At 44.2% G+C, this 17618-nt stretch overlaps 1 protein-coding gene and 1 long non-coding RNA gene across 2 annotated transcripts in view; one reads left to right on the top strand and one right to left on the bottom strand.

Moving 5' to 3' along the window:
* Su(tpl) (Suppressor of Triplolethal) overlaps positions 1-17618 on the top strand; it is a 79625-nt gene that overhangs the window by 47494 nt on the left and 14513 nt on the right. The window contains exons 3-4 of the mRNA XM_071787434.1: positions 16067-16182; positions 17151-17267. Coding sequence (XP_071643535.1) covers positions 16067-16182; positions 17151-17267 — 233 coding nt within the window. The remainder of the gene's footprint in view (positions 1-16066; positions 16183-17150; positions 17268-17618) is intronic.
* Positions 8210-14385, bottom strand: LOC139818954 (uncharacterized). Its single transcript, XR_011733561.1, has 4 exons — positions 13834-14385; positions 11558-11767; positions 11233-11481; positions 8210-10246 (listed from the first exon to the last, which is right to left on the bottom strand). It is a non-coding gene; the product is annotated as an uncharacterized lncRNA (long non-coding RNA).

The raw sequence follows: 17618 nt of genomic DNA, 5'->3' as shown, positions 1-17618 counted from the left end.
ATCATGTCCGCGTTTATTGTTACCGACGCATGAATTATCAAGCTGTGGGCTCTGTCGTGATATCTCGCAATCGGAACTTTTGTTGAAGAAACCAATGGCATTCCTTTGCAATCGACGCGCGTGTTCGGCACGCGTTTGTCTTGTACATACGCCGATATATATTTCACGTTATCTTTATCGCGCGTGAACATTTTATTATTTCAGTGATTCATAGGCTGCCGCGATACGAAGCCATTCACAATCTACTCGTCTCGAATGCAATAGGTTTTTCTACCTAATTTTCCGCCTTATGAGATTTTAGAAAATTTTTTTAGGCGATCCCTCGGTGATTAATGAATTCTCGTAACGAGCTGCAGCGCAAAGCGCGCATAGGCTGAACAGGCTCTGCCTTTCCTTCGTGCATTTACTTCTTCCCTGTCAACGTTGCGCTCGGCTTGGCAAACGTTAGCGACAGGCAGGGGCCTCCGAAGGACGCGCGCGTATACACTCGCGCTAATGCGCTCGCGCACACGGTCGATTTGCACTCATACACGCTCAAAGGGGCCGTCGAACGTGCATGTAAAGACTCCTCCGTCGAGAATACGACGGAGTACGGTAACACACGACTCGATTCAGATTTATCCTCGCGTGAATCTTATCGTGTTTGTTTGAACGATTAATATATTCTCCGATGCGCGTGTCGCAGTTGTTGTTTTCGTTGCTGATGTTTTCGTGAGGATGGATCTTCGATAAATGACGCATTTTTTACTCCGCGCCATTGTCCCAATGTCGCCGAATGTCGAATTTATTTAATCCTTTTAACACGAATATTATATTCACGATGATAACGCGAAGTGACTCTCGAACTGCCACGTTCAGCGCTAAATGCGTAATGACTAATGAGAATATGCAAGATTAGCATAACTTAACGGCATCGGGAGAGCGGCTCGGTTTCTGGTTTGTGACATTTAACACGTTGTTTTTATCTCACCTTTATTCATAATGAGCGAGCACGGCCTTGAGCTCTAAATCCGGCTCTAATTTTTCAACAACGTCTGTTCTTCGCGTCCTCCGGGCATTCGTTATATGAAACTATGTCACTAACGAATCCTTAAATTTACCGGCTTACCGTCGCTACGCGACAAAATTGGTAATCTCTAATTCCGAAAGTATGATTTTTACAAACATTTATATCCGAAACGATCGGAAAGTTTCCGACAGCTCGGGAGCTGAAGTGGAAAGTCGATATTCCGCTCGGAACGCGGCTGTCGGAGATCTCCGTGGCCGTAATTGGAAAGGACCGCTATCGCTTTTCTGTTTTCGTCGCGCTGAAGAATCAGTCAGGTACCGCTTGTCGAATAGAATTCCACGGCGTCGCCTTGAGAAAAAGTTCCCGGAAAAGTGAAAAGGGGTCTCTCAATGCCGATACGACTTTGAAACAACAGATTCCGACGTGTACGCGCGTAATTCTCCTCGGAGGCGTCTCGAGGACAGCAGTCCGGAAAATACTGTTGTGCTAAACTTAGTCCCGAAGGAAAATATTTTGTCGGGAAAATATGTGTACAACGCCGCGAGAGTATGCGCGGTATATCGCCGAGGCGAGTAAGCGGAGAACAAGGTGCTCGAGAAGCCACCGTTGATTTAGAACTGTTCGCGAGAACGAAAAATGCCTCCGCTATTTTCCGAGCCCGGTATTTTCCACGGATGTCTTACCGAAATTCATTTCACTGGCCAAAGCTTACGTTGGCAAAATTGCAAATGCAATTAAAATCCGCATGCAGAAGAAATCGTGGGTTTCTCTACGAAGCTTACGTTTTATTGAAGAATATCAAGTTTATACTAATGTTTAACGCACGTAGAATACCACGTATTACTCCTCAAGTACAATGCCATCTCTCTATCATAAGAGAATCCTCGTTTTACGAGCTTATTTATTACGCGACCATCGTTCACCGAGTGAACGTACGCTGGACGGAAAATCGGGGAGCGCCGTTATCAGCGGCGATAATAATATCGTTAATCGGGCACCCAGCGATCGGCGCTTGTCGCTGGCATTTCGTTGCAGCGGCCCCGATGCAGATGTGAACGGCGTTGAATATTATCATCGGCGGGACGGAGACGGAAAGCGTGAGATAGATCGACGGAGTGACGGAGGAGACGGCGGGCGGGGGAAGTCACGCTATCGTTCTTCTCACAAAAACAAGTGTATTTGGAGAGATTCCGATAAGAGGGCATACCTTCTCGCGGTTGTGCGCACGCACAGCCGGTCACGTCCGTGCGTATATCTAATGACACGAATCGCGCTATCGTCTGCTGCTTGCGCAGACTCCTTAGCTCGAGTGTGTGTGAGTTGGTAGTTTACGCGCGTGATTTCATGGTAGAAGTGATACGCACGTATACGAGCTGCCGAGTGAAACACACGCACGGATCTGAACGATACACCTAACTTGCGAATCAAGTGACACACATACATTCACACACACACCCACAGGGATTCATCTGACGGTTTCACGCACACGATTTAAAATAACACTTGCACACGTACGCACATGCATGTACGGTATATACCAGCCGAATCGATAAGCCTGGAATTGGAAACAACATTTGATGTTACAGCTCGGAAGTAATTTAATCTCAGGCTTAGACTGAATATGTTATTCACTTTATGCAGCAGCTATGATCATGGTGTATCGTTTTCTCGTATAAGCAGGAATAATGTTTTTCCTCAACGTCATCGCACTCCCTTCAAAAATCTCATATCGTGCATTAGTTAATTTTATTTACAAGAAATTACAATTCTCTATCGCGGTCGCAAAGGTTATATCTCGCATTTTTATACTTTGTCAGTACACTCTCTTGCAACGCGAACATATTTTTTTATCTACCGATGCCTTATCTTGCCGATGACATTTGTAGCTTTACTTTCACGGGTATTCCTCACGGGTATTTTATAATCGGTGCTTTTTATTTACTTTTTATCAAAATTAAGTCTATTATTAACTTTCCGGACTTTCTCAACTGGGCAGTTGTATTATCTTCGAGCCGTCGCTTTTCAACGGAAGATTCCGATCTCCGATTTCCAAGTTTCCCGGCGTCGAAAGAGGAAAATGGAGGCATGCATGGTGTTGCAAGGCCGACAAAATATCATAAGACTCAGCGGAATGGACGCGAATTGAATTGCAAAGTGCCTTTCCTCCGACTGACGCGTCGAATCCTCTTAACCTCTCGAAAGGTCATTGATATATATATAAATTTTTTCTATTATTATTTTTTGTGTTTATTATCACGCGATCACGGTAACGCAACTTATATCGGTCCTCATGGGAGTGAGGCGGAAAAAGAAAGAGGATACTTCTCGCGTTAGTTTCCCCTTCATTAAGCGATGCATTTATTTTTTACGTAACCAACTCGTTTTACGTAATTATACCGTATATTTAATTACAACTGAAACTTAAGTTAAGCGAATCAGCGAGCAAGATGGAAGTTTAAACACATTTAACATTTTCTTTCACAATTCACGCGCATTTACGAATCTGTCGGTTAGGTTTGTCATATCAATAATTTCGTCCTTTTAACCCTATTTCCTCCAACGTTTTTTCCGCTCCTTTAATCCTCCAACCATGCACTTTCAAGTCCCACGTGTTTTTCAAAATATTAATAGCTTTGAAAAATTCCCCAAAAATTGTTATATTTTTGTACCTTCGACTAAAAATCAATGTAAATAACATTTGGAAATCATTTATTTAAATATTTTTTTACAACAAGTATATGTTGACAAACACACGTTACGACTCGTTTTATTTAAAAAATCATAACTCACGAACAAACAAATTGTTTGTCACGATCATTTGTTTTCCGCAACAAACGAGTGTTGGAAACTCGTGGGACACGAAAGGGCGGGTTGGAGGAAATAGGGTTAATATACTTTGTTATATCGTTTAGATTTGGAGCTTTGCTTTCTCCCTTTGTCTCCGCATAATGAATGAATATCATATGCTTAATATAACGGGCGGTTACCATGTCCGACGTCTCAACATCGAAGACAAAGGAAAAATGGTTCGCGATAAGATAGCCGAAACAATTTCAAACAATGTCCGCCCTGTGATTTCCGGCTATTTGTCTAAAACGTCGCCCACCTTATCGGTTCGTCGACGCATTTCGACATAATCTTACCGGCCCGCTGAATATCGCCCGGGTCGGTTTTACGTTGTTTATTAAGTCCACGCCAACAAGTAGCCAGCAACGCACGGCCGAGTATTGTCCGATTCCAACAACGAGATTGCTAGAATGTCTTATCGATAGGCGATCAAGCTCCCTCGAGAGCGATCGATAAGACTTTCGCTTTGAACAAAGGTACCCTTTGCATAAAAGGAATCGTGTCATCGCGTTATATATGGGCTATTCACGATGCTTTGGATAATATCGATACGATATTGCACGATAAATGGAGATTGTATCTCAAGCGGACGATAATTCTTGAATTTTATACGTTGTGTATGTAATTATGTGCATCTCGACTTTCATTATCATGTTTTTATTCGATATTTAACGTCAAATAAAAATATTTGTAATATTTAATTTAATTTAAGCGGGCTGAGCGCTTGGGAAAATTTGATAACAAGGGGAGATAATGAAAGCAACTCTCTCTTTCTCTATCTCTCTGCTATTTGCATCAACATGAGCGATAAAAGTATTGTCGACTCTCATTATTTCCGCCTAACTGAACGATAATCTTGACATTTACATTTCGTTTTTCGCAACAACGTTTTACCAGGTTCCGGAGCCGACGGCGCTTTTAATTCAAGTGAGTCACGTAACTGCGGTAGAGTTCTTCGACATACATCGTCCCCGCCATTAACATATTTGCGCTCTTTTGTTTTATTCTCACCATGATTTTAATTTAAATGGGCTACGGCGGACAGCACGCGTTGTTCACGTGTTCACACGATGCTCGATCACCTCTGCAATAACGATACATCAGAAATGATCACCGCGAATTGCTTCTTCAGACAAATGTCGTGAAATATCGTGAAAAATAGTTACACCCATGATTTACTCGTTGAAATACGCGCAACATTATTAATTAATGTTATTAATATACTTGAAAATATAATCATACTAGAAAATAAATCGACTAATTCGAAGTAATTTATGAGACTAACGGTGGAAGGACGATTGTCGCGAATAAAATGCAAAATCTTGGCCACCGACGAACACCAAATTCGGGCGACTCGCGATTGGAATCGGCAACCTACTGACACACTAATCGACAGCTTCGTCGTTACGAGTTGGTTCCCGCGTGTGAGCAATTAATTAGACCGATACGCAACGTTACACCATTATACGCGTTGATACACGAATGAAAATTCTACAGACAATTACATATTTGACGAAAGAGAGAATTCTCGCGCGAAAGGAGTCGATCGAGAAGAGTCAACGATCGTTCCGCCGCGAGTCGCGTTATCCACATTTCAACTATAATAACGCTTCGGGGTCAATGAGGCGGAGGAGGAAAAGACGAAAGCGGCGTACGACGACGTGGATGCGCGCGAGATATTTCGCGTAACGACAACGACGCGTGATTCACCCCGCCTCTTCACAGAGAGCGAAGAAATATGCCGCTATAAATATAATACGTTTCTGAGTCATCAGGCTCGAGCGAGATGCCACCGCGCACCGGTGGTTGGCTCAATGGCATTTGAAATCGTCGATCGTTGACGCGTTTTTCCGTAAGGACGCGAATTTCAACCGAAACCTCCTCCGGCTTTATTATCCGTTCCGTGCGAACGCGCCGGAAATATCTGTACGCGATTTCGTGTCGAGCGATCGATCGATCGATCGATCGTTGTCGGAGTCCGCGCGCGTGTCCTGAGTTTCTCTTTCAAATCAACCGAACCCCCGTCGATCGAGATCGCGTCTGCTTTTCCTCCAGACCGCTGCCTTCCGTCGCGAATGACATACGAGTTCAAAGAACTGGAAAGTACGTCAGGAGACGGAGAAGTTCAATGTAGCAAGTAATTTAATCTACTCTCCTTTCAAACTTGAAACTGATCTTGAATTTTAAAGAATTGAAATTGAGGAGTCTCTGAAAACTCGGAATTAATCGTCTATACATCCCACTTCTTTAAGGGTTTAAAATTGATTAATAAAAATCAAATCTTTCTTTACGATAAAATTAATTTTCTCAGATGATCAGATTATTTCTGCCAAATCTGTTAATCGTCCTTAGATATCAGTGCATATGACGACGATAGCTACGCAGGTGCGTTGATTGCAAAAAAAGATCACATATCTTGGACTTTCCGCGGGATAATAATTCGCGAGAATGCTCGCGCGAGCGAATCTTGATAATAATTTATCTTCGTGCGTGCGCGATAAGGCGCGTGTAGGTGCGCTCTAACACGTGCAAATTAAACGGTTCTTTACGTCGCTTTCTGCGAATCGGCCGGTAATCGCGCCCGCTATTGCTTATATTAGCGTCGTAATTATCAAGATTGCTCGCTCGCACGCTTTATGATCGGCGACGTGCCAGCACGAGGCAAGGGACATCGAACATGGGCGACAAGCATACCCGATTAATTAGCATCCGGCGTTACGACGAATCCGTTCGTCTGTATGCCGCGAATCGTGCCTTACCTACGCGTAGCCCAGCAATATTAATCTTTCGAGGGTCTTTTTGTAGAATTTTTTCATCTTGCAAGACTTTAGTATTTTTAAAAAATCGAAAGATATCGTGTAACATTTTTGATTCATGAACTTTAATAATTTTTTTGCTTTGCAGCGAGGTAAAGCTCGCGCATAAATCTGAAACGCGAAACGTTTCTCAGAAACTTCGGGTTTTAAAAACCATCAGAAAGATACGTGTGAACGACTCGCGAATTCGTCGGATTCGCCAAAATATTTTTGCCACGCGCATTTTTAGACGATGTAACCGACCGTTTTCACCCGAGACAGAGACAGAGACAGGCCGAAGGCTGCGAGGAACTTTCTAACCCAATTCCGCGCATTATTTGTGACGTTGTATTAGGCAATTGTCGTCTAATACTGGGTCTAGGTCCTTCTCGGACGAGGAATACTAAATCGCCTCTTGTCAATCGGCGCGCGTGGCGACACAATTCGCTATTCATCATTTTGAAAAAGACGAAACAGGACGGTGATGGCAATTCGGAATTTCTAATTACAAAAGCTAGAGAACGAAAATTTTAAAAAGAAATCTAAGATTTACACAAATATTCTAAAGGACTCGCCATGTGTATCCTTCCCCGAACAGAGCTATTTTTGTTTCCCGTTTGCAAGATATATAATCTGCGCAGGAAATGTTCTAGTTTACTTACAGAGTGAAATCTTTATCTTTCAAGAATATAATAATGGTTTTCCATAAATATTTAAGTAGTTAAAACTATTTTTTAAGAAACAATGATTAATGCAGAAGATATTAATCTGAAATTTTATTTTTTCGTTTGGTTTATCGAATTCGAAACATTTCATATGACGCGTCAAATAAAAATTTCAAAAAAAAATCAGAAAAATTCATCAAGATTTTTCTTACGTCAGGATACATTTATTGACGTGCTATTTTCATCGTTTTAGAAGCAGTGGCACCGATTAATTTCTAGCGATGTCAATTTCATAATCGTTAAGTGGTCTTCAATTCGCGAACGAGCGAGTCTAGAAGTTTTACGTAATTCCCGAAGAAAACAGCTGAGAAACTATCATCTATATATTGCCGCGTTATCGTTTTACTAACCTGAAATTAGAAAATTCGAAACGGGCGGCGCGGCACGAAGGGGAGAGGACCTGTCTCGGATATTTCGTAACGCAATGTATTGCGTCGCAACGAGACGCTGAATCTTCTCTCGCCGAATCGCCATAATTTAACGCGCTACACTAGCATAACGACGATCACCGACGCGTAACGAACGGCTCTCCGCGAGGAGGCCCGCTGAACAAACGTGCGTCGCGAAGCCGAAGAACTCGAGGGCTGCGGCTTAATTACGTAATTTTTTTTATGCTTGAGCGAAGCTTCTAAGTGAATTGTCAATCATCGCGTCGAGGATCAATCCGGAGTCTGCTTTCCCACGGATGTATCGGAGGAATCTATTATTTCTTTTTTTTTTCGCGAGCAATCTTATGTCTTGACTTAAGATGAAGAATATTTAAACCATTTGCAACGTAATTTTGCAGAAAAGATTTGATTATATCGCAGGAGCATTTCCGGGCAAGGTCAAGTTCTATATATAGAATTTTCATTGCAAATTCCAGGCGGGGGGAATGTCCTCGGGTCTTTCGCACGTTCGCACGCGCGGCGGATAGCGCTGTCGTTTCGGGAAATCATGGCGGCTGTAAAATCTCGACGAGGAGAGAACGTCGCCGGCGTTGAATAATTAAAGAGGCTAACGAGCCGTCTAACCCCGGCGGAAACATTGCTCCGGCAAATATCGGGGTGCGAGGGGACCAGATGGAATCGGCGGGTTGTAACGGTTAGCGATATGTCCCTCAGAAGCCCTACCGGAATGGTTTTGTTCTATCGTTTACACGACGAGCGTCACGAGGGATGTATACGCGCGACGACAACTACAAGCGGATTACTCGCGCCTACTGCAGGCGAAAGCGCCCTTTCTATGGATGCGCTGAAAATTAATAGTGGGAAGTAATCTCGCGATCTGATATTTCTATAATCGATTTACGTTGTAGTTATCTATTGTCGACGCAAATATCAAGAGTTGCAGTATTCATCGAATCGCAAATCGAATCGACGTACTCCTCGTTCGGGGCCTATATAACGGTGCGTATCTGCTTGCTATATTTTACGACCACTAGCTCCGAAGGCTCATGTCTTCATAAAGATCCGCGAAAACATTCAACAAAGCGGTTTGTTGCGATCCATCGTTTTCTCCGCGGTTGGGAGAAGAAATTTATTCGCGTATACTCTTTAATGCGAAATAAAGGCGTGCGCGCATTCCTCGCGAATTAAGCAGGTAGCCACTATTGGGCGACGTAACAATATAATTTCCTGCGAAAAAACGGCACTTCGTTAAAAAGTCTATCTAGTCTCCACAATGGATTTTTTTTTGCACGCTACCGGGTTTCGCAATCCCGGCGCGGCTTTCACTTCTTAACACAGCTTTAATTCGTGAACTTTCGAGGCGCTATCACCGGTCGGACGGTAGAATTTATCGTGCCGTAATCGCCGTCTTAAAAATGAAATACCCGAATAATTATCGGGGTCGCAACACCGAACCGAAGTGTCCGAGTGAACCGGACTGATATTTCGCTCGTGTATCATGTAATTTCGGAAGAAAACAGGTTTTCGCTTCCTTTAGCATTATCTCAACGCCCACCCTTTACAATCCTGGGAATGGGACGCAGCTCGTAAAAATGTCCAAATACCTATTCTGTGGACAAAAGAAACTTTGTGTACGCATATCAGAAATAATCATTGTAATATGTTATCGTACATTCTTACTTTTTATACTTTTATGTAAAGAGGATCGTTCACGTGAAAGATTCACGTTTCGACATTCCAAATTTCTGTCTAATCTCATATCCCAATTATTCTAGCGATGTCTTAAATTTATCGACATCTATTTCGAGAGCTTTGTCCGATTGTGTGCGACGCGAAATCGCGGCGCGCCGTTTCGCGACGATCCGCGAAACCGGCGCAATGTTACTTTCACTTAGCGCGATTTATTTTCTGCGCCGTCGATGCGCGTGCGAATCGAACGTGCCTACCGTTCGCGGTCGGCGGAGTTAGTTAATTAACGTCACTTGTACGTATGTGTACGCGTGTGTGCGTGCGCGTATGCGCGCGTGTTCGGAAGAACGACAAAGAGCAAGGTGGCGACGCGAGGAGGAGAAGAATTCGCGCGCGGGAGAGGGAGAGAGAGAGAAAGAGAGAGAGAGGGGGGAGGGGGAAACAAAAATACGATAGTGAGGTCACCGATTGGTTCGCCCGTACCGAGGCACACGGAGTGCACGCACATCTTTTTTTTTTATTTTTCCCACAGACGAAAGGGGCACCTATACGATGACGTTGATGACCTTGTGCCAGATGGAGCCGCATCCTGAGCCAGGGACAGTCGGTTTCTCGGATACGCCGCTTATCTTTCGTCTCGTTTCTGTTTCACCATCGAGCACGTAGAGATTACGGCTGCGAAAAAGTATCGGGGTATTTTCCCACTTGACGTAACGATGAATTGTCCCAGGTTTTTGAAACGTTTCATCCTGGTGGAACCAAGCGATTTGTTGAAATTATTCTGCTCGTTATCTAGAAGAAAAAGAAATGACTGTCTTAACACATTTCGTTCGTCTTTTTTTCTAATAGAACAAAGTCTTCTTATGTGAATGAATAAAATTATGTGGGATAGAAGTTAATCAAATAAAAATGATTAAATGAGAGAGTTCGCGACGAAGACTAGTTGAGAGCTAAAGATTGCCCGGAAGTTTTAACTGCTGGACAGAATTCGCCGAGATTTTGGAGTCAAAATATCGAACATCCCTATATATACGAACGTGTCGCGTATCCGTTAAAAATCGCGCACCTGGCAATCCTACACAACACACGCCTCGGACCTCGATGCGCGAGCGTCGCTCGTGCGTTTCCAAGGTGCGTGTCTAAGGTCGTCACGTGTGCTCGCCGTGATAAGCAGTAGCCTAGGTCGCCAGCATGCACGCGCGCTTCATACTCGTGCTCCTCCAATTCGTCACGAATTTACTTACGTGTGCGCATCCGCACTTGCGTGAACACGCGCGACCGTACGCGCACGTCTCTCACCCACGTATGCGTTTTCCTTTTTCCATAATACCCGGTCGCCCAGTGAAAGTTGCCCTCCTGCGTCTGATCGAGGATCGATTACGCCGCCAGTTGCAGTTGACCGGTTAGTCTTCGCTCGGAGGGAGCCAATCCGAGCACTTAAGAATATTCCAACGAAAAAACCTCAAACGGTGAAAAAAACAAATAAATGAAAATCTCGTAATAAAAATAATAATTGAATAAAAATAAACGCAACTATAATTAAGAAATACATTATTCAAATATATACATTTAGTCTTCTTTTAAAGTATTAATGTCAAATAAAATAAAATTTTATTTTTTAATACAACAAAGTGCACAATCTCGGTGCATTCCGTTCCGTGGCTGAAACTTCCCGGCAATCTTTAGCTCTTAATTAGCCCCCATCGCAATCTCTCTTATTCATAATGATTTTTATTTTACCCAATTAATTTTTATGCCGCATTTTTTCATTGACTCACCTAGAAACTTTTTACTCGGAGGAAAAAGATTTTCGATATCCTCTCAGTTTTGAACGTGTCGTGGAGCACGTCTTCGAGGAATCCTCTCGAAGATATCTCCCGATCGCGTTTTCCAAATAAAAACGCGCCGTTCCATCGTTCTCCGATGACGTACGGCGGGTTATTATTTACACATGTGTCAGTCGTCGACTCCAGGTCTCCGCGATGCGTATGACGTGCGCACTTACGTATTCGATTCCTTCAAAGAACCTGCGAACGGCGGTAAATCACCGTTTCAGACATAACGTTCACGAAGAAATAAATAAGCTCCATTATTAATATCCACCTTTTTTTTGCGACGGTTAGTCCCTTGAAAGCGATTCACCGTACCTCTCCCTTTCCGCACGTACGCACCCCAAACACATTTTACGTATTTGAGAATCCGCAAATAAGCTGTTAGGGCCACGCGAAAATATATCCTTCTGCCTTGGATGTTCTTCATAAATCACTGATCGGCGCGATTCCGATGATGGATGATGGATATAATGCGGTTAGGCTATACGGCGAAAATAATAATAATAAATCGAGATTAGAATATTCCGCTCGGTGGCGTGTAAATTGAGGGGAGATAAGACTCATTAGCAAAATTCAACGTATTTCACGTCAGCGATACGCGACCGACCGACAATCGTAATTGCTCGTAATTTTTATCACGATGCGCGCGTCTATCGTCTCTCCCGTCGTTTCTTACTCCTCGGGAATCTCGTATGCGGTAGGCGTTATCGAGGCAGCGAATTATTCGCATACTCTCGTTCATAAACGCTGATGGTTACGCGCGGTTTGCAAAATCGCAGACATTTCATGCGAGATGAGTCTCGTTAACCCTTCGGAATCTCGCCTGCGGTAGCCAGTGTCAAGTAGCGCATTTTTCGCATATTCCTGTTTATAAACAATAAAATTTACATGAAGTTTATATACGCATAAGTCTTATTTGCGTTTTCATACAGATTGAACAACGATCGTGCAAGACGAACCCAATTGAAATTTGTTAAAGAAATTTGTAAAAGATCAACTAGCAAAGCGATGTAAATGAGCCCATCAAGTAAAATACTAATAAGTATATAATCTTCAAAATTCTCAGACAACTAAATAGGTAAGATCCTACGAAATATGTAAATGGGTCGATCCTAATTATGAATGTAAGACATATCGATATTTTTTTCATACTTTATTCTCAACGCTTGATTATAATAAACTCGATGATAGGCGACCGAGATATGACTCCGTCGGCGGCGACTCCTGACACGCAGGAATGTGACAAATGCAACGTGCGACGGGTTACCGTTCGTTCGTTGCTCGCTCAGCTGTTGCTGCGGCCTTAAGAACCGAAATAATCCCAACCTGGCAGCGCGAGTAGGTGGGCGGTCTACTATCTGCATTCGTATGCGGAAAGCTGTACCGAAATAAATCGCCGTTGTTAAAGTGATTCCTCTGTTGCCGCCGGCACCTATACTTGAACTGCGAAAAATGCAATTCGATACCGAGGGAGAGAGAGAGAAAGAGAATTTGTGAAAGACGAAGAAGCACATGAGGCGTGCGCGCATTGTCCGACTCGTCACACCTTATGCATGCGCGGCACAAATAAATGATTAATAGAGTACGATTGTTTCTCAATGCTCAATGACGTTATATAGATAATACCGAGAAACGCTGATAAACTTTGATCTGCGGATTCTCCGATTAATTCGCAGTCCGGATTTTCCTTAGCGAATGCTCGATTACGTGTCTTGCTCTTCTTTTTTTTTTTTTAAACCTCATTGGTCGAAATTAGATAATTTGTTGACTGTGAATCCCCCGATTCACAGTCAACACAAAATTCTGCTAAACTCACACTCGAAGCGAGATAAGAACAAGATTGTATTATCTATTATAGCGTACGCCATATGGAACTTTCCGATAGGAATGTTACGAATTTAATCGCTACAGCAGCAATTAGAAAGATCGACCATGTTTACGAATGAAGAGTCCAATCGCTGTCCCCTCCTTGAGGTCGGCCTAAGAATGATAATTTCCGAGTAACCCCCCCCCTCCTCCCTCGATCGGGATCTTCGTTCGTGCGATCTCGAGTCTCCCATGTGTTCGAATGACGGACGGCGCGTGAGAATTCGAACCGGCTTGGTCGATGTTCCGACGGTGGTGGTGCTCGTGGCACAATGGGGCTCTCGCGCGAATCTCATCTCGAGCGATATATAGCTGTGACGAGACAGGACCCAGCCAGGCCAGAGGCAGACAAACCAGACGGACAAAACCGGCCGTCCTTCCGTGCGCTCAGTGAAATTTAAATGAGCGGCTCCCGATTTGCGCCCGCTCTCGCGCTGCCCCGCGCCGCGCCGCGCCGCTGCCTCCCTTCACAAAACTTTCATATCGCATTCTCGCGCGCGATTCGACCTTTCGTTTAAGAGAGACGACAACGACAACGGCATATCCATCCCGTCGGACGAAAGGGGAGGGAGAGATACTCTCGCGCGGAGCCCCTATGGCCTCGATACGCGAATGCCCGTGAGAGAAGGCGCCCGTCCTTCCCTCCCCTTCGCCGCTCCTCAAGTATAAAGTATTACGTACGCTGGCATCGCGCGTGTTGTCTCGTCATCGTCGTCATCATCATCATCATCATCCACGTTTCGCCCACGCTCTCGTCGGTCTTCTCGGCCACGTGGTCTAAGAACATTGTATATCGATTTGTCCTGTCATGTCATTTTGCTTGCCGTTCCCCAAACCTGGATTGCGATGACGTACGTCCCGGCATGGCACTCGCAATTTGCGTTGCGTTGCGTTGCGTTGCACCGTCGTGTAGGAACCATGAGGGGGGAAAAAAAGGAAAGGATTCCGCGTGCGTAATACGTAGAGAAAGGGAGGAGAGTAAAATGACGCAGGGTGAGGGAGGAGCGAGAGAAACGACGACGGGAGTCAGGGGGGCGGTATACGCAAAGTTGCGAAACGGCCAGTCGCGCTCGATTGCCTCTCGATAAAATTGATTTGCGAAAAAAAGGTCGCGCCAAGCCTCGCTCGTAATATTTGCGTCAATCGCGGCCGATTCTTCGGCGACGCTCCGGCGTTGAAACTCGAAATTTTTTTCCAATTAATTCGCTAACTTTGTTAGCAGGGAAAACATTATTTCCAGGTCATCGTATATCCTGCGTCCTGTTAAAAAAAAAAACGATAAATTTATATATTTTTTTTATTATTGTATATGTTATTATTGTATGTTGTTTTGATTATTATCAAACGCGTATACGTATGTATTTGATATGCAAAATGCTATACATTTTCTGTCGTTTTCCTTTCTATAAAAATAACTTTGTTGCGTGCGTTGAGATTGGTTCATGAATAAATCAGGTAATTACAGAGAGCATAGATGAAAAATGTATTCCGCAAAAAATAAAGCGCCAGCAAAGTGTTGCTGCTATATGAAATCTATCTGTGATAAAAACAAAATGATTAAGAGCACAAGGTAGGACAGATCGTACAGCAAAAGCGTGGTGAACAGCACAAAAAAAAACAAGGAAAAAAAACAGAACGGAACGCGAACGGAAGTGAAATAGAAACGAAACTTACGTAAGAATACATGTACAATACTGATTGAGTCTGTAAAAATGACGTAATAACGTCCCAAAAGGAGGAATTAAAATCACAATTGGCCTTACTCTCTCGCCGGCCTGAAAGTTAGACTCGTTACGTGCCCTTTGCACACACACACACACGCGCGCGGCACTTATATCGATCGCTCGAATTCCTTCTAATCTGACGGCGTCATCGGAAATGTCACCGTCGTGCCTACCGGCGACAATCCGATTAGGATCTATTTACTTCTGGACGCGCCGCTCTCCGCTCTCGCTCCGGTATTATCCTCTCCGGTCTAATTCGACGTCGGCGATTGCTCCGTCGTACGGTAATCGGCGGTCGTCTCGGGGACAGCTACCCGAGAGCGATTACGCGAATTACGCGCTAATTCCGCAAACGACGACACGCTTCGCGCTCCCATCGCCGCAACGTTCTCGTTTCGCAACGCCGCGCGCCGCGCCGATCGGGGATCGATTTCGTGCCCGATGCACATGCGGCGAGCGAGAGAGGAGCGCGGAGACGAGCCGAGGCTTGTCGCATGATATAAGCATTATAAACGACGTTATCGCGAATATATTATACTCGACGAGAAACCGACGCGCTCTCTCGGTCCATATGATTCAATATAAAACGCATAAATGTCATCAATTCACTTACGCGGCAAGTAAACAAATCGGACCCTCGTCATTTTTACTGTCCGCTCGCGTTAATATTTAGAAGCTTGCATCACTATGTTGTTTATTTAAATTTACATTAGCATTTAAGTGTACTGCGGCATGAATGTACTTTATTCATTCGAATATATATAAAAAAATGCCCAACGTCGATGTGTTTTATGTAATTTAACGGTTCGAGGAGAATTAAATTTAGAAACACGCATTATTGAAAGGTACGTTATTGTTTCGTAAAAAAAAACTTTCTAGTTCGAGAGAGAGAGAGAGAGAGAGAGAGAGAGAAGTGAGTGAAATTGACGATCGGTGAGCCAGGCACTAAATAGATAGCTGGACAGATACATGGGTGAACTTTCGTGTATTATGTACTGCGGTATATCCTCGCGGCTATAAGAGAAAAGTGTGAGAGAGAGAGAGAGAAGAGGAGAGAGATATACGGCAGGTTTCGTGTAGAGACATACGTACGGGTACACGGCACAGGTCGTCCGTTTCGTAATTTAATGCGATCTTATTAAGAGGAACGACGAGACGACTAACCGGCACGCTCTGCGTTCTGATTTCAGCATCTCAGCATTCCATCCATCGACGGAGTGTCCAGATTCACCTTCAGCATCTCCAGCAGCCAGGACATGGAGGGTTCCCAGGGTGGCCTCGAGTGTGCTCAACAGACCGGCCCTAAGTACGTATCGATTATTATTATAGTATAACGAGAGCTCGCGAGGTAATTTATGCATTTACGTTCGTACGTTCAGCGTATCGCCGTATATTATACGCAAGAATCGAAAACAGATAAAAAGCCGCGGACTGAATCGCTTTACGCCCATTATTTGTCAATCATGTGGTCAAGTTTCTCGCTGTTATTATATTTTTAACGTTCGCAGAAGAAAGAGAGAGAGAGAGAGAGAGAGAGAGATTTTATGTATGTCACAGCGGCTATCAGATTCGCTATAACTGAGAAATAATGTCTCGGTGAATGGACTCGGTATACGCGATACGGTAATTTCCGAGTAATCTTCCGTCGTAAGCGCCGTAACGTAATCCGCAATCTAAATCGCGCGACGTAAAAAACACATTGGAGCATCCTTGAGCAGGTGGTTTTATCGCGGCAACTTGACACACTAAAGCGCTGTTTAGCGCGCTAGCAGGTGTCGACTACTGCCGACTACACTCTCGTCGCGAACGGTTATGCTTGCGTCAGCAGAAACCGATTCAGTAGCTTACTCTGGCGCTCACCGCATCCGGCGATACGATCCGGTGATTTGACGAATTGACGTTAAAAACGTAACAGCGCGGCGATGATAAATTGAACTTCGATTCGCTCGTCGACTCACTTCTGCTCGCTTTACTTTATTTGTCGAGCAACAATGGCATATTCCACGTGTAGTTCGCGGATAAATATGACATAATGTACCATAATGTGTATATCAATGAATATAATAACGATAATAATAATATCAAAATCAAACATTGCGTCTTGATTCTATATATCTATATATATTTGGATTTCGTATTCTTATCTGGTTAATATCAGAACGAAGCTGCGAGTCAAATTGCTTAAAGAATTGCCTCTTAGCTCGATTCTTATTGTCTTCTCATTACCTTCTTTTTTTATCCTCTCTTATTACCTTCTTATTTCTCTTCTTGTAGAAGCCTCGAGAGCCTCGGCACTATACCGTACAAGATGCGGATACAGGCAAACGATGACGTTTACGAGACCACCAGGCACAGAATGGCGGTCGCCGAGGAGAATAACAAGAACAAATGGTAAGAATGCTCCCTTGAGGTGCGGGACATACGGCCGTCGGCGGTCGTTCGATCCTCCGGGCGAAAGGTCCTTTCTTTTTTTTTGGCAAAGGAACGCGAACCGCTTTCCTTCTCTCCATTTTCAGGACTTTCCTTCCGAGACGCCCACGGTCGCCGCGGAACCGTAAATAATTCTCGCCTCGTGGCCCTACTCTTACAAACTTTCGCCCGTAGATACGGTCTTCTAACGGATGTTCGCGCGATTCACGAAGGAATTTATGAGGAAACCTCGTCGTGCGCGTACGCAGTTTACTCGTCGCCGCGATGTCGCGAGAATTCGAAGAAAATCGCGCGCTCGAGGATGTATGTACC

Source organism: Temnothorax longispinosus, chromosome 9 (genome assembly GCF_030848805.1).
Source record: "Temnothorax longispinosus isolate EJ_2023e chromosome 9, Tlon_JGU_v1, whole genome shotgun sequence".
Taxonomy (NCBI): domain Eukaryota; kingdom Metazoa; phylum Arthropoda; class Insecta; order Hymenoptera; family Formicidae; genus Temnothorax; species Temnothorax longispinosus.
Note: the sequence above shows the minus strand (reverse complement) of the source record. Positions and strands in the feature narration are given on the sequence as shown.